Source organism: Girardinichthys multiradiatus, chromosome 15, assembly GCF_021462225.1.
Source record: "Girardinichthys multiradiatus isolate DD_20200921_A chromosome 15, DD_fGirMul_XY1, whole genome shotgun sequence".
Taxonomy (NCBI): domain Eukaryota; kingdom Metazoa; phylum Chordata; class Actinopteri; order Cyprinodontiformes; family Goodeidae; genus Girardinichthys; species Girardinichthys multiradiatus.
The window spans coordinates 29,975,538-30,002,233 of NC_061808.1; the positions used below are offsets into that span (position 1 = coordinate 29,975,538).

Below are 26,696 nucleotides of genomic sequence, written 5' to 3' on the forward strand. Positions count from 1 at the left end.
AATAAATAAAATTAGCATTTGGAAACAGCTTTTTGTATTCAACGAGCTTGTATTTGAAACCGAAATTCTTTTGATATTCTGAAACACTAGTTTGACTACAAAGCAAACACAAAAGAAATGAAAAGGAGGTGAAAACTTTTTCTTAGCTCTGTAAAAAAATAAGGAAAGGTTAAATTATTTTAGAACCTTTTTCATCTTTGATGTGACCCATAACAAATGTAACTGGACTGAAAACAAACAGACACATTTCAGGGGGGGTTAAAAACTAAAATAATATAGCTGCATCAAGGTGAACAACCTCTCTGAACAAAATTAATCAACACAAAATGTTAAAATAGAGACAATATACACCTGACATCATGTTATGTCTCTGTGATTAATCACATATAAATTACAGTTCTATTGGGCTTTTCCTGACATTTTGTCTGGCACCTCTCAGCAGAACCAATGGTCCATGGAGAGCTTCCAAAGCATGCGAGCAACTTCATGGTTAATAGGTATCAGTCAGGAGACGGGTGCACAAAGACTTCCAAGGTGTTAGATAAATAGTGGCAGACAGTGAATGCAGTCATTAAATGCAGAAAATATGATTCAAATGTGTTTTCACTAAAGTTTATGAAAAGACAAAAAAAAAAGAACTGGTCAGGGAGGCTGCCAAAACTACAGCCAATTTAAAGGAGCTGCAAGTACTTGCTGTGCAGTGCATGTGTCCTTCTTTATATATATGTGCCTTTTCTTACAAAGAAAAACATCCAAAACTAGCAAAATATTGTAAATTACTCTTACAGTCTCCTAAAACCATGTGGAAAAAATTGTATGGTCTGATGAAACCATGGCTGAACATTTTTAACGAAACAATGATAACACTGCACCAAAAGAACACCAAACCCACAAGGAAAGATGGTGGTGGCAGCATCACGATTGGGGCCTTAGTCAAGGTAGAGAAAATCATCAACAGTTTCATTACTATTCATTTGGCAGAGCAGCAAACCACAGCATGGATCCAACTCAACAAAAAATAGTGTGCACTTGTTCAACAAGATTTCAGCCTGTTTCTCAAATGATTTGTTCAGGTTTTTAGTCACATTATAGGTGGAAAACGTTCTGAACTGATTTATCTTGTTCTCATTTTTTGACATCTCAAAACAGGGGTGTGTAGATTTTTTTATATCCATTTTACCTTTTGCTAAACATCAAGCAAATAGATTTTTTTTAATTGATTTGTCTAATATTACCTCATGTTCATGGTATTCACATATAGCAGCGGAAAAATAAACCATCAAACATTTATCCAAATGCTGTGAAAGACACAAGGCTTCATCTGCATTTGGTCTCCAATTAAAAGACTACTGGGGCCGAAGAAAGACACAAGAGTGCACGAGCCATTCCAATGTTAATTCTTCCAAATGTCAATGTTTGTAAATACCTGGTTTAGGCCTTCTTTAAATTTCATCCCTTAATTACATTTTCTCCATATTGAGACTGATTAGAAGATGTTTAAATGTGGATCACAAAGTGAAGCCGTTAGAGGAGCTTTAGCAAGCAGGAAATTGAACGTTCTTCTGGCACAAACAGAAGAAAACAAACTTGCAGCTACCACCTGTTCACTAAGTGATTAAAAAGAGGAAATTCTCACTTCATTTGATATTGCCATATGGACTATGGCAGCCTGTTTTCTTTTAAATGAAACAAAACAATCACAAATGGATGAAATCAAACTGTGCTGGAAGAGACTTTTTCAGTAATATGAAAATAAACTGGCTGACAGCACCAGTTCATAATTCAAAACCTTTTCAACTTTACATTTGCCCAGTACAAAAATACGTAAAACTAAATCAAATAAACTGGCTTGCCTGTTAGAGGCAAAGAAAGAATGATATTCATAACAGAAAAGTACAGACTAATGTACAGAACAAGCTAAGGTTCTTGACTAAAATGTCCTTTTATGAAAATGAAATTAATTGTTCACTTTTATTTTTTCATTATTTAATTTTTGCATCTTACCTAGAGCAGACAGCTGTTAGAGCAAATTAAGTTTGGAGCATCAGGATGGAACAATAATGGAGGAGTCGTGTTCACAGCTCTAGAGTACAGTGTGTCAGCACAAGGTCAAAACGTTTCTAGCAGTTCCAGCAAACATGAAATGAATTATTTTACAGTACACAGCACATGACTTATTATTTGCTCTCACTTATCTTTATATACAAGTAAATTATGGTGCAGCTCCTAAGCAGGTAGATTAATCACTGTGCCACAGATTATTAGTTACCTGCTGTCACACATTCATATACAGGTAATGCTTGTAAGATTATTTTATGATAAAAACACAAAGGAGGAAACTTTTGAAAGTCATCTTGTCTGATATCAGGAAGAACAACAAGAAAAAAGCTACCAGTTACATAGAACAGGAAACGTTTAAATCACAAAATGGCTAAATGGAATAGTATGATCTTTAAATTGTAAAAACTACACAGTAATAGTGGTTATTTTATATGTATATTAGAAGTGCTTTTCTTCATTTTGAAAAAGAAAACCAATACCTTTATTTGGAAATAATTGTAGCTGGAATTGATACAGCATTTAATCAAAAAGCTAAATTTTGGACGTGATTGTTTCACATGATTAATGCTCACACCTGCTAATTTAAGGTAGAAGTATTTAGTTTTGTAGTATGTGTCACAAGTATGTGCAACTAAACACAATACTAGTTAAACCTAGAATTAGGTTTAAAGTCATATTTAAATCTCACTAACATGCTTTTTCTGTCAGCAATAGTAACATTATGTAGTGACTCAGCCAGACCTGAATCTGATAGCGAATCTTTAGAGGGAGCAAAAGATTTGGATGATGGCAAGATCACCTCCTTACCTCAAAGACTTTGAGCTTATCACTAAATATAAATCATCAAAATACCAGTAAAAACATACAAAAAGAAAGTCCGGAATCAAAAGAACGTTCTTGTTACTGTAATGTTAAAGATTTGTTTTCATTGTTGTCAAAGGTCTTAAGAATTTCAGTATGCCATTTTTTATTAATATTTAAATAGAAAAAATGAGAAATTACTTCTTTTGAAAATGTATATTCCTACCACATTCTTGTATTACTTTTGTCTCATTTATCCTCAGAAACAATTTTTTTTTTCCTGAATAGATATGATTTTAAATCTAAATCTGCCAGAGGTATAAATAATTTTGGGCTTAACTGTATACGGATCTTCTATTTAAAAAGCTACATATTTATGGAGGATATTAAGTTTATGCATAGGCATACATTTATGCAAATGTTTTAACCACATTTGGAATTTGGAAAATTCAAACACGACATTTCTGTGTAGGTTGGCATGTTTAAACTTACAAATAACCAACAACATGACTTATAATGATTGACAATAACATTTGTATAATTGTACAGCTGACAGTTTTTTTTTACTGTCCAACTTCATGCTTTTTGTACAATTTAACATTTAATTTAGACCATTCTGTCCTTAGACCGCATGGCTTCTAAAATATGTTTTATGTTAAAGGTGCATTTTGGGTCAAACTAAAGCCTGAAGTAGATTTTTTTCTTAAAAAAATATTTCCACATCACAAAGAATTCATGGTGGAACTTTAAAACATTAGCTCTGCTGAGGCATATGTTTAGTAAAAAAAAAAAAAACCTGACGAATGCACAACTTTTATGGAACTGGACAGCACATGAGGAGGGAAGAACAACAAGGTAGCTTATGCAAGCGCCAAAGCCACAGTTCATTTCACCCGGTTGGCCTCCCCATAAAACCTTCAGTTCTGCAATAACAAATCACACTTTGACATTTGGGACTTTTAAGGAACATGGCAACTTCCCACTCAAAATACCAAGGGGACACACCCATTTGTGTTTCAGCTGTGGTTAATTGTCAGAATGAATTAGGACTGGGCTAATGTGGGTTTCCAAACTGGGATGGAGGCTGCAAAATTTAGGGGAAATAGTTCATTCTGGGATTAACTAGCCCCATGCAAGTTAAATCCTGGATTTCCCCCAGCTGAGCGCTGAGCTGTGGTAGCTACACTATGATGTCAGAAGCTTCCCATATAGAAAGACAGAGATAACTTGGCTTTGTGGGGTAGACCCAGTATAAATTTAGCAAGCAGCTTTTTTATAAAAAACTAAGAATGTTGGATCACTCACAAGAGAATAAAGGTTAACTCACTTCCTCTAAAATGAAAAAGATGATCATTTAAATCCAATGGCTCTTTTATTTTTAAAAAGCTTCACTTAAGTATTTACAGTTTGTGCAAAAACATTTAAAGGTTTCAGGGAGTTTACATCGTAAGTTCAACCTCAAGGCACATACATGGAACAACATCAATATTTCATCATGAGAACAAAAAAATGAACTTTGGTTCCTAAAAATGTCTTGGTGTTGATGGCTAATGTAACACTGCCATGTCTAAATGAGAAGCCAGTATTCGAAGTGTAGCCATTTTACATGCACTGTAAATTTTCATCCTGCTTCCTCAAACCACACGAAGAACTCTGCGTAGGTCCGCTCACACTACATCTCAACCACTTCTGGGTATTATTTGAAACAGAGAGACAGAAAAAAAGACCATTCCAAATTCTGGTGGGAGAACAAAATGAAAGGATATGAAGCTAAATACAGTACATGCAAAAAAAAAAAAAAAAAAATTAACAAAGAATATTACTGACTAATTGTTTCAGAACAGATTTTGTCAGTAATAAGAAAAGGTGACTTGAATCTCTAAAGTCATGTGTCCTGTCTGAATTAAAAAAACAAAAAGAAACAAAGAAATACGAACCACTTCTATATGAACAGTCTGTCCGTGTTTTGGTTTTTAGATTTTCATAGAAACAGTAATGAAAAACAAAACATTGAGAGGTTTATTTGATTTTTGTTTTAAAACACTGGATTTCTTTGTGGACAAAATTATATGAACAGGTATTTAAATTTGGTTTGATTTTATTTCACTTTTAAAATAATGACTACATAAAATCATTGGCAAATAAGTCTGCACATGTTTTGGTGCTTGGGTTTTCTCTTAGGAAATTACTAATAAAAATAAAATGTTTGTTTACATTTCAACCTGAAAAGACTCACTATAAGAAACACAAAGATGGCGATTAGAGAAGTTTATTGATAAAAGTTAATATCTTTGGCGCTCGGACCCCGGAGGAAGACATGAATGCTGAGAATGACATGAGCTTGAATTAACGTTTTAGGCTTAGAATTAGATAAGTCTTCCCCTCTTGGGATCCGATACTGGTGGTGGAGTGAATGCCTAAGAGGTTAAGGGAGCCGGGAGGAGTATGGAAGGGAAATGGTGGAGGTGGGGCGGAGGAGGGTCGAAGCTCAGCTGAAGAGCGGGGAATCCATGACTGGAAGTCCTCAAAAGCGAAGCCTCGGAGGATGATTGATTGAGGACACATGCGGATCTGATGCTGATTGGACAAAGGAGAGATGCACAGTGGAGTCATAGGACAGCCGGGGGGTGGAGGTGAGTCTTTCAGTTAGAATTTTTGTCAAAACTCCATTTTATAAAGGCAGAATATTAAACTGAAATGCAAGCCTTCCCTCCATACCATGAACTTGCACCATTAAATGCTTTAGATTTATATGTATGTTTTTCTTTAAATGGTCTTCATCCAAACATTTTTTGTCACAAGAAATGTGACAACACCCTGGAGATGTTTTACTCATCCGTATTTGACCCAAAAATATTTAGTATTTTAAAACTAAAATCTAAAGAAATGTTTTTTTATTCATTACTGTTTTATTAGGGGAACATTCGGTTACCAAAACATCCGCAAACTCCAAAAAAGAAACAAAATCATTGGTTTGCTTTATCTTATTCTGACACTGTGCACTTTACATGCTTCATTCTGTGATGTCATTGGCCATATATGTTAGGGGTGAGTGATTTTTCCATCATAATTCATAAAATATGTGACAAAAAAACATCCTTGTCCAAACTCACTAATACTTTTGCTGAACTGTATTTGCTTTCTGGTTTAAAAAAATGCCACAGCTCCATTGAGGTACACAAACAAAGCAACTTCTACAGTTATAGCATGAAATGGCTGCAGATGCTTCTGCCTTAGAATGGGAATACATTTCATTTTTCCTTTCTCTTTGCCAGGGAATTTATGTATGGTTTAAAACATGAAAACAATACCAAGAAATATTCCATTGATTTGTTGATGACCAAAACAACAAAAAACAAAAAAGGTTTCTATCTTAATATTGTTTCTACAATGAAAATCCAATAACCCTCCTTTGTTTCTCATTACTGGTTTCTGGTAAGACCGTCAAATTTCCAAAATATGCATGGACTGTGAACCATTAAGCTTCTCAGCACCCTTACACACAAAAAAGGAACACTCAGAGCCTCAGAAAGGTTTTCTTTCGTACTGTTGGTCCCGACACTGATACCACATTCTGTCAGCAAAGTCAAGAGAAAGGCTAACCATAAAACAACTACCAAAACTCCCCAATGCCTGCTTAGGTTAATTTTTGGCACAATACGTTGGCTGAACCGGTTAGCTAGTATGTTTTATACTAACAGTTTGTTTGCCTGTTAGGGCTCTGTAAGAAATGTGCTTTCCATTCAGCTTTCTGGTTGATGCCTCTTCATGTCTTTTCTCATCTTCCCCCATTTTAACTCTGTTTAGCTCATCATTCAGTCCAACAAAATAAGGTAAGGCAAATATCTGTCTCCGTTAAACATTCACAGACAGGCAGATACTATGTGGCAATGATTTGACCTGACTTGTTAGACCAGCATGTGGGTTTCAAATGGGACTTTTATCTTAAAAAGCAGGAAAACAAGGTTCATGGTAACTACGTGGGAGAACTGTCAGCAGGAACAGTACGTAAACAACCAAACACGGGGAATTGTCATTTAGATGCTGAGCAGAGAGCAAATCAGAGCAGCCCGGTCGGTGCTGTTGGACACCGTGAGTTAGGTGAGCCAATATGTAAATATTCGTAGAAAAGTGGTGAAATAAAAAATGGGGAAGCTTTGGTAACCACAGAAGTTAATAATAAACCCATCTAATCATGTCTACCTTGTATAATATTTGCTTAAAGAAAAGATTCCCAAAGTTGTCACCTTCTGGCCCACAAAATAACAGTAGAAGAAACAAGTGACTTTCAGTTATCGATTCAGTACATAAGTATTGCTAGTAATTCAATTAAATAGGGATATAATGACAACAGTGACAGAATTTCTTGAAAGTAGTTTTTTTTCCTTCTTTAACATTCAAAACTTAAATATGCTTTTAATATCCATGAATCAGCCAAAGACAGGACTTATACCATTTTCCCCTACTTAGATCTAATTGACATTCGACAGGTATACAATCATAGTCAATAAATTAGGAAATGCGTTCCGATGAGGATCGTTTATCGGATTAAAAGTACCTTTTGAAAATAACCTTTAGGCATAAACATATTTCTTATAATGTCCACATTTATATATTAAAATTTATAGTTATTGGTCTATTGTTTTATTCTGTTTAATTATTCTAATCTTAAATGTCATGTTTTCATTTGTTATAAGCGGGAAATCATCATAACACAAATAAAGGCTTAAAAAACATTAGTCTGTGTGTAATTATTCTATATAATATTTTTCATTTGGTGAGTTGAGTTACTGTAATAAATTAAGTTTACATTGATATTCTATTTTATTGAATATGGCTGTAAACTGAATTTGTTTAACAGTTATTAATTACATCAAAGCTAAGACCTCCCACCATTTTTGGCCTATAAATGCATCAACCAACAGCAGGTACATTAATGATTTTTTTTGTTTAATAAAAAAATGATAAAGCTGAGGAACATATGCGTTGATCCATAAATGGGGACAATCTAGCAATTCCTTCATTTTCTGTTAGATTACAAATTATGAACAATTGAAAAATCTGCAGCACATTATTTTCTCTTATATAAAGAACAAAAAAAAAATTTGAATCATCAGGTCATACAAAGAAAACTGTGCCAGCCAGCTATTGGAGCATAGCTAAAATTTAATATTCAGATTTTTTGTTTTTAGTTTGATTTCTGCAGTGGAATTCCTCAAAATTGGTCAGTTTACACTTTTTTTTTTTTCATATGGAACCACTGGTCACATTACACTTAAAGGTTAAAAGTTAAACCACTTAAAAGTTGAAATGTTGAAAAATACAGCTCATACTAAAAATAATGAGCAAATTAATAACTCAGTGTTTTTAAATTTACCAATAAAAATTAATTTTGAATTTTCTTGGTTCAATAGGTGTTACCTATTACTGTAATCTATACTGCACTGTGGCCTCTGTTTTTCTTTCAAGGGCTTTATAAATACATTTGTATTGAAATGGAAATGGCTAACAATGAATCATATGTTTGTAAATGTATCCACAAATTAGCCAGGGAGATCCATGTTTAAATGTATGAAAAAAGTATTTGAATTTAACTTCTTCAACATTTCATGAATTCCTGGTATGCCAAGCTAGCGTTTCTTTTCAGCAGAGAACAGAATGTCCCTTTTTTCAATAAATATTGCATTCCATTTTTAACCTTGATTAGAGAAATTCACTATGAAGTTGGAACATTGATTTGGAAATACATGTTCCTTAACTCCAACCTGAAATTCGAGTGTGAGAAAAACAAATGTTGTGAAACTTGCAGTAAGTAGCTGTACATTTATATTTTATCAAATCAGTCACACACATACAGTAGCTGCTATACGATATATTTTTGCAAACAAGTTTCTTCGGTGTACTTATCAATAAAATGTTATTGAAAAGGTTTGTTTTGCTAAAACCATATTCTGGTCAGTGAGCGCAATTGGCTAATGCATCTGGTTTCCGACTTGTAATTATAACACTGTTAACAAAGATGTGATGCAATTTGGAAAGCTTAACCTTCCAAGCTACATTTAGGCCAATAATTATTTAATCCCTGGCAGCTTTAGGTGTAAAGTAATCTTTAAATTTTATCAGCACGTCTCTTTTTACTAAAACTGATATTAGCATTTTGGAGTGGCCCAGCCAAAGTCCATACTTGAATCTGGCAGAGAACAAGAGGCATGGAGGAATTAGGGTGATGGCATTTGTGTAATGACAATCAAAATGTTTCTATTGATAATTGAAAAAGGTATGAATAATTTTCAGTATGCATATTTTTTAATAAAATGAACAGTAAGATAATAAAAAAAAAAAACATTGGAATTATTTTTTTTAGAAGTTGATACTTCTGGTACATTATTTTGTTAGCTTACATCTATGTCTCATTTTCTGTCAGAAACAAACTTCTTGACTGAATAAATATTTTAAATCTTATTTTAAATCTAAACATACCAGATATATAAATAATGTGCTTAACTGTAAATGAACACAGGAAATATCAACTTGATTTTATGTGTAAGACATAATTAGAAAAGAAAATAAGTCTGTGGTGCTGCTGAAATTAGAATGAAGTGAAACTACAATTGCGATACTCTGAGCCTTAGATTAAGTCCGTCTACAGATTACCTCAATGATTTGGAACAAGCTTTTCAAAATTATTCTCCTTTAACTGTTTCACCTACTTTGTAAAATCTGTTCAAACAACTTAATCTGTGGAGCTTCACAAAGAGGTAAAGATAATCTTCTAGAGTGAGTTTTATACAGCCAATAAAAAAATGAGCTCTGCAGATTTTTCTGCACAGCTCAGAGGAAGGTGGTAATTCTTGAAACTTGATGCCTTAAAATCAAATAGTGTCAAATCAAGTAAAGAAAAATCAACTAAAACAGCAGAAACAAAAAAGCTGCAATTCCGACTTGGAAAAATCAGAGGTTCATCAACAGCCAATAATGAACTGTTGATTTGTCACTTTGAAACTTGTAGTCACATTGTAGCTACTGTAAATTAAATTCTTCTAGTTATCCTACTTGTGACTGGTACACGTTGTGGTTAGATGTGATGATAATAATTTAAAGCCATTCTGATGAAAATTGGCTCATGATCACTTTAAATTAACAACTTCAGCTAGTGTCTCAATTTGCAAACAAATATAATAAAAAAACACAATTTTATATGGAAAGTTGTGACTCCTTTTTCTTACGGCTTTTCTCTTTCAGGGGTCGGCACAGCAAATTATGACGACAAATGATTTAATCAGATGGTTTAATCTATTTAGTGCATTTCTCTGCTGAATTGTTTGGCACTGGGGTCTGCTGCTGGGATTAAAATCAAATACAACAAATTTTGAGATACTCAGATTGTTGCAAAAAATCCTTAGAGATGATCTTGACAATCTGGAAAAAGTGTGTTATGAGCCCTTGGACATAATTCTGCTTCAAACGTCTACTACTTTATAAAACATGTTGGAGCAGAGACATCTGTGGAGACTCGCAAAGAGTTAAAGACTGTATCCTCTAGAGAGAGCGTCATGCAGCCAAGTGAAAATAAGGCTGACATAATTTCTCCCTTTTTTGGTAGGATTATGAGAAAAGAGGTGGGTGGGAATTCTTTAAGCTTGGCCCATTAAAATTAAATTGTCTCAGATCAAAAAAAGTCCTAAGAGGTGCATAAATGGAGACCTCTCACATGTTGAATTGCTGCTGCTGCAACGTATGAGCCAAAGGGCAGAAGAAGGGTTTTAATTGAGCCCATGCAGGGATCAGAGCATGCAGCCTGGAATGGAGGGTAAATCGAGTTGGACAGACTGCGAATCATCCTTCCAGCTACTACTGCCGTGAAGAGAGCAGGTGCATTGTTCGAGACGAGCAAACCGAATATGAAATAAGGCGTCTCACGAGCAGAGACAAAGGGATAAATAATGATGAGCTAGACAAGGTGCCCGGTCACAGCACTGTGTATGATCATGGGTGGGGTGTGATCTCAAAGTAATTTCCTAATTCATCACTATGCCTAATAAACGCTGGGACAATGATGAAATATGTGGGTGTATAATTAGCGTTAAGTGTGAGCCATCTCCAAATTCATCATACTTTTTTTTTGCTCCACTCTCAGAGGAATCTTTATGCTGTAATAGACAGCAGTTGAAAATCCATATCATTTAGCCACCAAACACTAAAAAAATACTGTTAGTTTTAAATGCTTCCTCGTCATTAAGTAGCTCGATAAGCATGAATACTCCACACAAAGCTGCTTGAGCATGAGTAATGTTGTCTAGGCAATGGGCTCTGGGGGAATGGTGGAGGTAAACTGATCTCTGCCCTCTCTACCATTACTCTATCCCACACACATCGTTGAAGGAAAAACTGCCCCCTTGTGGCCATATGAATTGAAAGAAAATAGAATAAGAGCAAATCACAATTAAAATTCTCAGGGGATCCAAACAACTCATTAGAGACTACAATATTTTGTTGCTTTTAAGCCCACATTATTTTTCTGAAAAGAGCACATCCTTTTTCTAGAATTTGTTTGTGTCCTGACTAATCCATCCTTATCTCCTCTGTAAAGCAATAGAACAAAGGCGCTTTTTAGTGTTGTGGCACTTTTGGGGAAATTTCAGGGTTTTCAACATTACAACATCAACCTATGGATGACATTCTCCATCCCCGACATACGATTACAACCTCGGCTCATTTCCTGCCAGGCGGCAGGTTTTTGTTTTTTTTTCACAACAACCAGTAATAAATTTCCTACAACAAATCAAATCAGCAGTAATTCCCCTTGTTCTGTTCCAATTGGTGGGGTTGGCTGGTTGGAGGGGGATGATAATTTTGGGGTGTGAGGATTTTTAACCAGAAAAGGCATTAATTTTTTTCTGTGGTTAGCAAAGGATCCCCGCCCTCTAAGGCGGCCCTTATGTTTCCGAGGCTGACGCTACGTCTGTCAAGAGCTACACCGTGGGTGCTGTGATTGTACAAACCCATGTTCATGTACAGTACTGACCATTGAGATGACTTTCAAAACCCTGCAGGTTATAAAAAAAGAAAGAAAACACTTCTCTTTTTTTTCTAAGAATAAAAAAGATAGCAGAGAATCCCACATAATTATCCACAGTATAAATTACATTGTAGACAGATCTTGGAAATATATATGTTACAGTTATATTTCACTAGAATTTTTGTATTTTTTTAGATGTCATCTACACAAAGAGTGTGTATTTAAACAGTTGTTTCTGGTATGTGTCCCTCCGAATACTGCATCATGTGTGGCAGAACTCTGTACTGGGCACGTTGCTGCTCTTGCAGTAGGCTATGCTGTTGTTGCTGAGGTGACAGTCTCTAAATCCAATGCCCCCATTGGGTGTGTAGATGGGCTGAATCCGGAAGTCTCCTTTGAGCAGCTGCTCATTGTTCAGAGCCACTATCTGGAAACTGGTCTCTGTCATCTCCAGGATGGAGTTGTCCTTCTTGGTTCCTGCCTCGCAGTAGTCGTCTTTTCTCCGGCCACGGTTGTATTTCCACTGGGTCGAGGATGACCGGCTCTTTCGATGCATGTGCCAGCAGAACAAGCCCAGTAGCGTGACCAGAATGATGAGAACTGCTCCGCCGATAATCCCAGCCATGAGCAGCGTGGAGTTCAGGCTGTCCGGTGGGGCTTGCTCACGCCCGGGAGACTTAGTGGAAGCGGGTGCCTTGGTCCTAGCCTCGGAGCAGATTGTATCCTCTCCCGGCCTGTAGGAGTTGAGGGTGTCCAGAACGTGAACGCAGATCCGATAGACCGAGCGTGGCTCAAGGTTGGTGAGGATGAGATGCCGTCGATCCCCACTAACTGTCCTCTCCCGCATCCCTTCATTTTGGCTTTGGCTTCTTTTGACCCAAGTGACTTTGTAGGCCATGACTGTGAAATAGGACGCCCAGCTCACCTCAATGTTGGTGGAGTTGACCACATGAAAGGAAATTTGAAGGGGATCCTCATAGGGAGGAAGAGGTCCAGGGGGGTTATTATGAACAGGTGGTAAGGGAGGGGAGGGGGAGTCAAAGTAGTAAGGGTTATATGTGGTAATGAGGGTGGAGGTCATGGTGGTAATAGGGGCAGTGGTGGGTGGGGGAGGAGGAGTGGAGCGGAGGGTGGGCCAAGGCGTCTGGTCAGGGAAAATAGGGCACTCAATAATATCCAGCGTGAGCTCTCTGATTGTCATGCCTCGCACCTTCTCTGGACTGTTACACACAAACCCCCTGGCGTTGATGGAAGACGGCAAAGACTTGAGCCACACCACCACCCATTTCACAGAGCAGTCACAACGCCAGGGGTTGCTGCGCACTATGAGGTGCTTCAGGCTCGACAGGCCATCAAACACACCCTGGGTAAGAGTCTGCAGCTGGTTAGAGGAAATATCCAGTTTTTCTAGCCTGTTTAGGTCTGCAAAGGCCGCTACAGGGATCTGGTCGATCAGGTTTTCCTGGAGACTGAGCTTGACCAGTGACTGGCTGGGTAAGAGGGGTGGGGGAAAGGTGAGGGAATTCCTAGCCAGGGCCAGTTCTCGAAGAGAGCCCAGTTCCTTAAAAGTCCCTGGCGCAATGCCTTCGTCCGTCAGTAGGTTCCCGTCCAGCAGAAGGCGCTGCAGGCGTGTCACATTCTGAAAAGCCTCCTCTGCAATAACAGCAATGCGGTTCTCATCCAACCGCAGCTCCTTCAAGTCCTCAGGAAGGCCAATAGGAACACTGCTTAAGTGGTTCTTGGTGAGGAAAAGGAGCTTAAGGCTTTGCGCCTCCCTAAAGGCCCCTTCTTCCACCCCCACTGTAGAAATGGAATTATCATCGAGGTGCAGCTCCTCAAGTTTACTCAACTGAGCCAAGGCTGCTCTAGAGATTGTTTGGATGTTGTTCTCCTGAAGATGCAGGGCTTTTGTGTTTTTGGGCAGATTGATGGGGAATTCATCCAGTTGGTTGCCATATAGAAAAACAACTTCTATGGATTCTATATTGTGAAATTCCACAGGGAAGCCAGCATTGTTGATCTGGTTGTTGTGTAGGTAGAGGATGTTGTAGCCCTCCCCTATCCCCAGAGGCACTGATGTCAGGCTGCGTTCGTTGCAGTATATAAACACTTTATCACAGCGACACACTTGGGGACAAGAAGCAATCGGGCTGAACTGCATTTGAAGGCTAAGGATGACAGTCAACCAAAACTGCAAAAATGAGGCCCAATCTTTATTCCACGGTCCAGCCAGAAACTCCATAGTGAGAAAAAACAAAAAAAGGCAAAAAGGAAACCAAAAATAAAACAATAACCCCCTCAAAAAAGGCAATAACCTGTACGTATCCACCAAAAAACTAACACCGCAAAAAGGTCCACTTAAGGAAACTCTTGCAACAAGACAATTATTTGGGAATGGAGATGGAAACAAAGGCAGTAATCCTGTAAATGCCGGTCCTCAGCTGAAGAGCGACGGCCTCATTTGTGGTGGCGACTCCATCCATGCTGAGATGTCAAACAATAGCAGAATCCTTCACTCACTGCTCCACACAGAGCTCAGCCGGAGCCAATTTGAAGACGAACAGGAGAAGGCCGCCACAGACTTTGCTCGCCTGTCCGTCACACACTGCTGGTCCCAAACCACCGCAAAGCCCACGGGGGACGACATTCGGATCCAGAGACCTGTGGGAAATTGGAGAAAAGGTTGCTAAGTATGTTTTTCACAAGGGTTTGTTCTTGAGGAAAAATAGGGACCTCTATTTTATTTTTTTCTGACCTGTATCTTTTTATTTTACATACAAACACACACAGACCTTTCCATCAATCTTTCTCTCTCTATTAAACACACAGGGTGGGTCACATACTGTTTGGAATTATGCACTGACTATGTTATAGAAAAAAAAAAGTCTGATAAATATTCAGAACAGCTCTCACACATCCGGTCTCACAGACATAAAGAAGGCTTTTATTCCCCTCGTGCTCTATCAAAGGAGGTAATAGTGCACTGCAAGGACACTCGCTCATGGATTCACAGGGGCTTCTCAGCAACATCGGGGCCTGCTTAATGGAAAACATGATAAAAAGAGATAAGGCTAATAAAGACATCAGCTTTCTCAGTGTCAACACGGATGTACGAGACGGCTCTTGGTGAGCAGAAGACAACATGAGGCAAAAAAATGGATAAATAAAAGCTGCACCTGTTTTTATTGTTAGTATTTTGTCTTTATTTACAGCTCCTTGGACAGATGTTGTGGGGGAGCAGAGGCATGCAAGGAAAAGAAACGCCGGGTGTTGGCTCTTCCTCCTCCAGACCAGCGTGACATAAACGACGTGCCAACCGGAATGGGACGGGAAAATAATTTTCCCCCTCCAGCTGCTATAAAGAATCGATACAGGCCTGTATTTCAGAATTAGACAGGTTTGGAGTACATTGACGCCCCTCCTACCAGATCCATTATTCCAACTTTTACAAGCAATCAAACACCTCTTTACCATCTCTACCTGATTGAAAAATAGTGGTCGTCATCTGCAGTTTTCAGCTTTAACCAAAGCCCCTCCCTGAGTCAGTACAACGGTGGGAGCAAGGAGTTGCATGTTAAGCACTGCAGTGACCATGAGTGTAGATGAAGAGTTCCTGCACAGTTTGGAGAAGCCAGCAAGGCACAGAATTGGAAAACAGACAGAATTTGTGCTTCTTTTAAGGAGAGCAGGAGACCAGGACGCTTTTGTAAATTAAATTTGGGTGAAGAACATCTGGCAGCCATGAAATTTTTCAAGAAAACAAAAACAAATTAGATATAGATAGATAGATAGATAGATAGATAGATAGATAGATAGATAGATAGATAGATAGATAGATAGATAGATAGATAGATAGATAGATAGATAGATAGATAGATAGATAGATAGATAGATAGATAGATAGATAGATAGATAGATAGATAGATAGATAGATAGATACATATCTATCTATCTATCTATCTATCTATCTATCTATCTATCTATCTATTTCTAGATGGGGCCTATAAGAATAGTCTTTATTAAGGTGAGGGTTTTAACAATCAACTCCCTGTATCTATAATTGAGACTTTTCTATTTTCCAGCTGTACCACAGATGAAATTAAGGCTGTTTTGTCAAACTGACTGGCAGAACTCAGGATATCTTTATTTCTTTCAACACTGAAAAAACCTCTAATACTTTTAAATCACTTGTGTGGCAGTAATGTGGACCCTTAGAAAAAACCCTCACTAACAAACAAATGATTTTGAAGGACTGAGAATACCTCCACTGGCTAACCTCTAAAAATAGGGATGCACCGATATGAAAATTTGGGCCGGTAATGATATCGGATATTAAAATAGCTTCTACGACCAATAGCCAATATTTACTGATATTTCCCTACAGTTTACATGCCGTGAAAAAAATCATTGTCACATACTCAAGCAAGTACCGCATGGCCTCCACCCGAAATACATACACAAACAGCAACAGGATGTAAATAAACATAGTTATTAATATCAACCCAATTGTACTCCTCTGACCTAAACTACAGGTCCTTCTCAAAATATTAGCATATTGTGATAAAGTTCATTATTTTCCATAATGTCATGATGAAAATTTAACATTCATATATTTTAGATTAATTGCACACTAACTGAAATATTTCAGGTCTTTTATTGTCTTAATACGGATGATTTTGGCATACAGCTCATGAAAACCCAAAATTCCTATCTCACAAAATTAGCATATAATTAAAAGGGTCTCTAAACGAGCTATGAACCTAATCATCTGAATCAACGAGTTAACTCTAAACACCTGCAAAAGATTCCTGAGGCCTTTAAAACTCCCAGCCTGGTTCATCACTCAAAACCCCAATCATGGGTAAGACTGCCGACCTGACTGCTGTCCAGAAGGCCACTATTGACACCCTCAAGCAAGAGGGTAAGATACAGAAAGACATTTCTGAATGAATAGGCTGTTCCCAGAGTGCTGTATCAATGCACCTCAGTGGGAAGTCTGTGGGAAGGAAAAAGTGTGGCAGAAAACGCTCCACAACGAGAAGAGGTGACCGGACCCTGAGGGAGATTGTGGAGAAGGGCCGATTCCAGACCTTGGGGGACCTGCGGAAGCAGTGGACTGAGTCTGGAGTAGAAACATCCAGAGCCACCGTGCACAGGTGTGTGCAGGAAATGGACTACAGGTGCCACATTCCGCAGGTCAAGCCACTTTTGAACCAGAAACAGCGGCAGAAGCGCCTGACCTGGGCTACAGAGAAGCAGCACTGGATTGTTGCTCAGTGGTCCAAAGTACTTTTTTCGGATGAAAGCAAATTCTGCATGTCATTCGGAAATCAAGGTGCCAGAGTCTGGAGGAAGACTGGGGAGAAGGAAATGCCAAAATGCCAGAAGTCCAGTGTCAAGTACCCACAGTCAGTGATGGTCTGGGGTGCCGCGTCAGCTGCTGGTGTTGGTCCACTGTGTTTTATCAAGGGCAGGGTCAATGCAGCTAGCTATCAGGAGATTTTGGAGCACTTCATGCTTCCATCGGCTGAAAAGCTTTATGGAGATGAAGATTTCATTTTTTAGCACGACCTGGCACCTGCTCACAGTGCCAAAACCACTGGTAAATGGTTTACTGACCATGGTATCACTGTCCTCAATTGGCCTGCCAACTCTCCTGACCTGAACCCCATAGAGAATCTGTGGGATATTGTGAAGAGAACGTTGAGAGACTCAAGACCCAACACTCTGGATGAGCTAAAGGCCGCTATCGAAGCATCCTGGGCCTCCATAAGACCTCAGCAGTGCCACAGGCTGATTGCCTCCATGCCACGCCGCATTGAAACAGTCATTTCTGCAAAAGGATTCCCGACCAAGTATTGAGTGCATAACTGTACATGATTATTTGAAGGTTGACGTTTTTTGTATTAAAAACACTTTTCTTTTATTGGTCGGATGAAATATGCTAATTTTGTGAGATAGGAATTTTGGGTTTTCATGAGCTGTATGCCACAATCATCCGTATTAAGACAATAAAAGACCTGAAATATTTCAGTTAGTGTGCAATGAATCTAAAATATATGAATGTTAAATTTTCATCATGACATTATGGAAAATAATGAACTTTATCACAATATGCTAATATTTTGAGAAGGACCTGTATATGTTAAAAACTGACAAACATCGGCCAATACAGATGTTAACACCGATATATTAGTCATCGCTAGCATTTGCTGCAAGGCCTCCCATGGAGCTAATGTACTGGGGTTTTTCACAGGCTTTTCATGAGGCTGAAAGGCAGCTGTGCACCTCTAGTGTGAAATCTGAAATATTTAGACTGATCAAAGTTGAACAGATATTCTTTCTAGTATGCTTTGAGATTATTGAAAGCTTTACTCTGTTTGTGACGACACACAAAAAAAATGTTTTTTGTGATTTAGGATCACATTTGAATTGGACAAACAATCCAAAATGCTGTATATGAGCTGGTCAAACCTGGACTAAATAAAATTGTGGAACCTTTATTCATAAAAAAAAAAAAAAAACCTAACCCTCTTGACTGGTTATACGGAACCCAATATCATGTCTCCTAAGCTGGATATATTGTCTCAGCCCTAACATACACAGACATGTATGTTTGTTTATATAACATATATTACCATGGTTCTTTACAATTCCCTGCCTTTGCTTGTTGTGGAGATGGAAGCCAGGGACAGACGAACAATCCTTTGACACACATCTGTGATCTACTTTTCTAAATTGAAAAGAGCTAAATTTAATCAAATAAGCTTCAGGGGTGGTAGTTGGAGAAGCGGGGGGGAGGTGTGTGTGTGTGGAGTGGGGGTGGTGGGGTGAGGATAAGCAACCACATGAGGCGATAAAATGCGGCTGAATCAACAGCAGAAGGCAGCAGCATCAAGATTATTATGGCAGCGTGGATCAAACGTCACCAAGAATCCAAATTATAACCTTCTACAAGCAGCAGCACAACACCAAACCCTCCTAATATAAAACAATACACAGGAACCAGTGCGTCAGGGGTCCTTTTTCTTTCTTTTCTAATCTTTTTTTTTTTTTTTTTCGTTTCTTTAATTTCATTTCCAGTCGAGGGAGCACAGTTTCTCACCACCAGATGAACGCTGTGATATGCGACCAGGACAATCCGATTAGACTTGGGTTTAGCGCCAGAAACGTAATTAAAAAACTTTTTTATTTTTTTTTTTAAGGATATGGGCGTTTAAAAAGAGGCGATCAGGTATACTTCAAAAGGCTGCCCTGTGTGCGCTGTTCATCTGAATGAATTATTTCTAAAGGAAGGGGCAGGAAAGCGTGCAGTGCATCGAGAGTGAAAAGCTCCTCTAAATACAAAAGGAGGAAAAACAGAAGAATGTAAAGCGCAGTAATCTTTGACTTGATCTAATATCCAGTTAACATAAATTACAAATTTGGAAGTAATGGAGAAAAAAAAGTATTTTATGTAATGGGTTTAGGTTGAGTTGTTTTATACGCTTTAACTTAAGATCGCTTTAACACATACATTAAAGTCATCGATCCAAAGGTAATTTAGGAAAGAGCCACATATCCTACCATTTTTCTCCACCTTTAATATGAAACATTCACCGTACCTTTTGCGATCCCGTGTCCATCTCGAACCCCGCAACCGCATTTAACTTTTGCCCTCTCACCAAGCCTCCGTCCTTCATGCGGTCTTTCTGTATGTCCGTGCGTAAAGGGCTCCGATCGGCGGCTTGGACCCGACGACTCCACGGAACAGCTTAATATTATTATCCAGCATGAGTCTCCGCTCTCACCCCGTCCGCACTTTTCTTCTTTTTTTTTTTTTTTTTTTTACCGTTTGTTTGAGTAAGGGAGTGAGCTACACCGCTTCCACTCAGCACAGTCCGCGGCGCACCGGGACCGAGGAACGCGGCTCCCCGCTCAGACACCGTCTCCGCGCGGTGAGGACGCACTCCCCTGATCCGACCCGGGCCATCCCGGCCAGCTGCGTCCGTCCGTGTGCGCTGTAAAAGTCGGGAGGTTCAACTCTTCCTCTGCCTGCGCGGTTCAGAGCTCTGACTCCCTGCGAGCTGTTTTCCAAGATGGATTCAGTTGATAGTGCGACGTGCCTGCTCCGATCACCTCTCCCTCCCTCTCCTCTCCTCCGTCCCTCCGCCCTCTCCTAACGGTGAAGAATGCTTCTCCTTCCAGCAGCTCCGTGATGGCTCTAAGCCACAGATCCTCCCCGCCGCACCTCAAACTGCACAAAATAGTTTGCCTCTCAACAGACTTGATCCTTACGCCTTAGTCGTCCAGCCTACCTTACACGGCAGCGATAACACAGCTTTCATTTGCGCTTTATGCACAAAATCCAGGAATTCGACTTGGGAGTCACGTCCACGGAATAAAAAACATACAAAAATAACCACGCAGCAGGTTTCTTTATTTCTCTGGATTAGTGGATTTCGTCGGCTAAAACACTCAGCTGCACTACTAACCATGTGGGGATATTTTATGATTAGCCCAAACTCTTCAGAAAGTTTAGTTTTTAATCAGTCATTTTTTCGAACGAGTAAAAAGCTAATCCTCGAACCCTCTCCGAGTTTTCTTTAGGTATCAGGACCAACCCTAACAGTCAAACTAACAAATTAAGCAGTGTATAGTAGATCTGTCCACACACGGCCTCGCCAACCTTTGGACATCCAGTGGCGGTACTGGCACGAATCGTGGCTTGGGCACCCTCAACCTGAGTTTAGAAAGGAATTAAAGGCGCAGGAGCCAGGTCGCCTACCCAACCCTCCTATTTGTGGCACAAGGTATTTAATAGGACTCCACAGAAATACGCCTATCAGCAAACATGTTTATTTTGTTCTGTGTTCAGAACATGTTTGTGTTTTCATTAAAAGACTGTTGTACAAAATATGTTTTCAAGATTGAACAGAGGGTAAAATGTACCCCAGACTCTCTAAGAAGCATGGTAATTACCCTTTAATTTATGCCTGAATCATAATCATAAGCTGTGAATGCGATACTGGTTTGTGGCTTCTTTTCTTACACTGCTTAAACATTACACAACACCTGAGGGCCCCCACTCCCATTGGGTGGAAATGCAAATAACAAAGAAATTGTTTAGTTTGTAACAGATCATTTTCCCCTGTGGTGTACAGCTCAAAAAAGAGAACCAAATATCAAATATCACCCTTATCAAAAAAGTGTCTCTCATCATTTGTTGTTTTCACCTTAGCCAACTGATGCATTCATTTACCCCAGAGGTTGGGGTAAATGGGTGAACGTTATGGGTGAACTTTTGATCCTACTCTGACATGTTTGAATATTATTACACTGTTGACCTGTTGTGAAGATATTCAAGAGTAAAATGAGTGCATGGTGTATTTTGCTAGGCATTCCATAGTTTTTACATTTTGAAATAAAACAAAAATGACTACTGACTGAGTCCCCATTCATATTGGTCATCATTTCAATTGTTACTAGCACAAGTCAAACACCTGGAAGTAATTTCAGCCTCAACTATAATGACGGTCGTCTGGTAAATTGTTTGTTGCAACACTCTATATTCTCTTTTGCGACAACGGTCACTTTGAACAGTGAAAAACTGATAACTCCATGCCTTATCTATCTGATAACCTCTTCTTCACCTGTCCACATCCAATGGTTTCCTGTGTGTCTGATGCAGTCTTTATCTCCTCCGCTTCTCCGCTTCACCCTTCCACCCTCCAGTTCTATTCATAAAGAGAATGCAATTGTAACGTAACCAAAATCAACCTGGAAGACCAATGCAGTCTAATGCAGACCACATCCTAAAGACACCTCATTAGTTGTGTTACTTATTTATTTTTTTTAATTTGCTGATTCTAATTAGAAAAAAGATTCCTGGCAGAATTAAAAGCCTGATTTTTTTCTTAGGCAAATAACCACTGCATACACAAAATTACCAGCCTGGTGTCCAAAATGTATGTTAAATATATGTTATGGTTTATGTTAGACACAAGAGATTTTCTTGGGTAAAACTAATTTAATATGTCAGTGATTTCCTTTTGTTTTATCAGCTTCAAAGACATAATGGGCTTCAGCCATAGATGCAAATGTTTTAGGAAGCCAATGGTAAAATATTAAAGCCATACGTTACACACTGGCTCTGTTCAGTACACTTAGGGGATTTACTGTTAGCCTTGGACTTTTTTTATTAGACTGATTAAAACACCTTGACACTCTCCCTTTCCCCCACAACCCCCCTTTTTTTGCTGACAGGACACCTGTAACCTGTAACTCTATGCGTTACATTAACGCTCAGCTTGGACTCCTGCTTTACTTGCACTGCTTTACTTGCACAATGATCACCTGCACTGTTGTATTGCTCTTGCATCTTATACTGCTCTATATTTACTCTCACTCACTTAAAACTGTGCACATATATTTATATTATATTGTAGATATGTTTATACTGTTTAATTTGTACTGTATTGCACCGACTACGCCAAAACAAATCCCTTGTATGTCCAAAAACGTACTTGGCAATAAAGCTTTTCTGATTCTGATTCTGATTCTGATTGTGGGAGTGGTTAAGCAGCATAACTCAAAGCCCATTCTTCGAACTGCTGTTGATGGAAGAATGCAGCATTTCTAAAGCTGCTGTTGCTGTTTATGTTACCATCTACATTATCATATTTAAAAATGTGTTTTACATGTGTCTAATGTGAATAAATCAAGCACTTAGTTAAATAAATAGGTCCTCAGGTTAATGATGCACCCAAGTTTTGTATAGTATTTTTTTAACTGGCGGGAAGGATGTAAAACTTATGCTGTGCTACTGTGCCATATTTGTTTTTACTTTATACTTAATGATTACCTCACCATCTTGGGCTGAAGGTTGAATATTCTATACACAGTTTATGAGTGCCCCCAAATTGTCAAATAAATATTATCTCAATTCATTCGAATTTAGGGCAAACTGGGGTCAGTTGGAATCACTCCCAGCATTCAGCATGCCAAGGCTTTTAGCTTGAAATAGACTGTAGCGTTCCTGTAGTTTTCATAGTAAGGGCACCTATATTCAGTAAATATTGCTTGAAAAAAATCTGAGAGCATGGCTTAGCTGGAGATCAAATTAAGCTAGTGTAAACATTTTTCGTTCGGTTTTCTAAATTGCTAGTTCTGTTCTGCAGTAAAGCCTACAGTTTCTTGAGAACTTAGATGTTTTTGTTTTTTTTTAGCCGTGTCCTGTCTGGCAGAGTAGCACTCAGAATTGTTGTCTGAGTACCAAGAAAAAACCCAACAGATTTACTTTCACAAGTGGAGCACTACAGCTAATGCTTTAAAGCTCTGCTTGATATTTATAAAAGCCTGATCAGTGCATCTTTATCTCTTTCTGTTTATTATGTTGTGGTCTTTGTTGCTGTTCCAGATTTAATAACCAACTGAAGAGTTGTTTCTTGTGCCTGTCTCATATGTTTTCACCTAATTAAAATAATCCTTAGCAGATCCTGACTCAATTAACCAGAAAGTGAGATTTTAACATGAAATTTCAGATCTTCTGAAAATGTATACACAAGCTCTTTTTGACCATATTTGGACATCTTTACTTAGATGTTACCATTTCAAGCTCTTTGGACCAATAAATAAAAAACGGTTTCACAATTCAAACTTTGTTTTAAAGAATCAGTGATCAGTGTAGAATGATTCAGTCCAGGGTTAACTAGTCTCCAGTATAAAGTCTTTCTCATAGTGTCTTAATCTAAAGTGGCCCTAATGCCATGATTTATAAAACAGAGGTTTTATAAATCAAAAATTCTCTTTTCAGTGCAGAATACTCCAGTTTAGGTTTGGTCAGTCTAAGTAATTTAAATACTGAATTAGCAATGTTCAAGAGTAGCCTGGATTCATCATAAAGAGCGAAGAGTGAATAAAAAGTTACGCCTTTAGCTGCCAGTCGAGTATGGCTATATATTCTTATAATATTTACCATTGTCACAACATAAAGTGTCCACTCCGCACTGACTGGAAACAGGAAATGTTTTAAATCTTTAAATCTCCTGCTGCCCTCTGATGAAATGGTGCCCTGGGCAGTGAGCCGTATCTCCCACATTTAGAACTTCCATTGGTTTAGACAGCGGACAACATCATGTTTTCTGTGTCTATTCAATAAAGAATTTTGTCAGGGGCCAGATAAAGACGTTTTAATCATAACACCCTTTCTTCCACGATCAGGCAACGGGACCTTTTGTTTGGCAATGTATAACTACATAAATATCCGTGTCTCTCTCTCAGCTAGATGCGTGTAGTTTTCAGCATTTATCATCAACTTACTGACCTACACCAGTTCGATTTACAATGTTGGTGCAGTTTCAAATTATGTTGGTATATACAGTAGTGTCTGTTCTTCTGGGGTGAATCCAAACATAACAGCTGAATGATGAAAGCATATATTTTATTTGTGTGTAGGCTATGAAGAAGCAAGTCAGTAAAGCAGTATGGTATTTTATGGTGGATCTGTATGCAATTTGAGGTATCAATTGTCAGAGGTACATCAGCTACAGCAATTTAATCTTATTGCTGTTTCTGTTTAATTCAAGTTCACTGAGACAGAAAAGAAATGAAATACAAATGAAAACCATAAGACAAGCAGATTAAAAGGCCCCGTTTTACTTTTAAAAATATTAAACCTGTCGTTCTTTGTTTTTTGTCTGACAGTTGAGGTCGGAAAGGCACACAGGAGTCACAGGAACCACACAGGTCAGCAGGTGCACATTTCCCTTTCATCTCTGTCTCCAGTTCTCGAGTGGTATTAATGTTTGACTTCTGGTGACTTGTTTCAACATATATAAATAATACACCAGACTTCCAACAAATAACAAGGCTCCCACTTAAATCACATCTGTCATTTTATGAAGCAAGCCTTGTCCACTCACATGTGCCAATATGGCCTAACCTGCCAACTCTGCCACGAGATGATTCAGTTGTTCTAAGGATCTTCCTTTCATGTCCAAGTTCATCTACCATGTCCCTGAGACAGACGGCTGTTGCGAGGGCCAGTCCACAACATTTAATTCCTTTATAAATCAAGCTTCCCTGCACGGCATGCATTATTGATTAAGTGAATTTAGAGGAAACTGCCTATTTTTATTTTCTCTTTGATGGACGTGCTTTGCGATGGTGCACTTCGTTCCCTGTTGCTGCTGCATTATGGAATGTCTCTTTCAAGCACACAAATGAGAAAAAAAGTTATAGCTACCTGACGGGCCCTCTGAGGACAAATACACCGGCGCCATTATGTGGCCCGTTAATTTGATTGTGTATATTGTTGCCAAGCAAAATAACTGGGCAGCAGTTAAGTATGAAATAGCTTCATAATATTCCTGTTTTAGATAAAATAATGATGTCTCTTTGTTTGGGTACCTTCTTTTATAGTTTGATGACTGTATGTTATAAAATATCTGCCAAAAGCATTCACACCCTCTGACGTTCTTCACATTGTGTCACATTACACCCACAAACTTCCATGTCTGTACTGGGATTTTATGTATACTGTGAAGTAAAAGGAAAATCACAGATCATGTCTTACAAATACAAATCTGTAAACTGTGATGTGCATTTGTATTCAGCCCCTCTGTAGAACCACATTTTGTTGCACTCACTTCTGCAAGTGTTTAGGGGTGTGGTTGTACCAGCTTTTCACTTATAGAAACTAAAATCTCTCTCCATTGTTTGTTGCAAAATAGCTCAAGCTCAGTCAGATTGGATGCCACGCTGCTGTGACAAAAATGTCCTTAAGTCTTGCGACTGATTCTCAATTGGATTTACGTTTGAACTTTGACTGGGCCATTTTTAAACTTTATGCTTTAAACTAAATTATTCCATATTAGATCTGGCATTAGGTTTATGGCTGTTGTCCTGCTTGAAGGTGGACCTCCACAACCCAGTCTCAGGTCTTTTGCAGCTCCTAAAAGAATTTCACCGGGATTGGCCCGCATTAAGCTCCTTGAATTTTCCCGTTAACTCTTTCTGAGGAGCTTCCCTGTTTCTGCTGACAAAAGAATCCCCAGAGCATGATGCTGCCATCACCACGTTTAAGCATGGAAGTGGTGTGTTTTGCAGGTAGAGTTTTCCATCAATCAGTTCATTTTACATTTAATCCAAATAGTAAAATTTTGCATCACCAATAGTTGTCTTGTCATTGCATTCTTCTACATGAGCTGCCACTCTCTCTCCAGCTCCTCCAGAATCACTGTGGGCCTCTTAGCTCCTTTACCAAATTATGCGTTTTTAACAGGCCTGTCAGTTTGGGGCATTCCCATTTCTCTGCAAACTTTAACAAGATGAAAATAGACATTTGTGGAATCTTTTGTAATTTAGTGACTTCTGGATTTTATTCAGGGGTAAAAGAGAAAGAGGAGATATATGGGCATGTGCGTTTTCAGTTCTAAGCATTATGAAAAACATGCTTGTTTGTTTTTCAAATCCTTACTATTACTAGCACTACTTTGTGTTGGGCTATGGCATAAAACACTATTGAAGTACATTGAAATTTGGGATTTTTAACATGACAAAATGTGAAAAAGTATAAGGAATACTTTCAGATTCTAAGGCACTGTATCTAAAGGATCTACATTGTAGAAAGGCAGAGCAATATATCCATGTACACCCTCTCGTGAATCTCAAAGTGGAAATTCCCCCTGTTCTGCCCTATGTTTTGGTGTGGCATATTTACTCTGCATGCTTGTGCAGCGTGATAAAACTGCAGATACTCATGACCCCAGAGAACTTCAAAGCTTGATCTGTCCATCTGCTCCTGCTCAGGCCCCAGACTCTGTTAACAGAGAGT

General features: G+C 38.6%; 1 protein-coding gene across 1 annotated transcript; it reads right to left on the reverse strand.

Annotated features, from left to right (window-relative positions):
• Positions 1-9,208: 9,208 nt before the first annotated feature.
• Positions 9,209-21,621, reverse strand: flrt2 (fibronectin leucine rich transmembrane protein 2). The gene is made up of 2 exons (XM_047387180.1): positions 19,486-21,621; positions 9,209-14,542 (listed from the first exon to the last, which is right to left on the reverse strand). The coding sequence occupies exon 2, from the start codon at positions 14,121-14,123 to the stop codon at positions 12,144-12,146; it is 1,980 nt and encodes a 659-aa protein (XP_047243136.1). The 5' UTR covers positions 14,124-14,542; positions 19,486-21,621; the 3' UTR covers positions 9,209-12,143.
• Positions 21,622-26,696: the final 5,075 nt, after the last annotated feature.

Bases quoted from the DNA above. Each gene is read 5' to 3' on its own strand.
- flrt2 (XM_047387180.1), bottom strand. From the start codon at position 14,123: ATGGAGTTTCTGGCTGGACCGTGGAATAAAGATTGGGCCTCATTTTTG.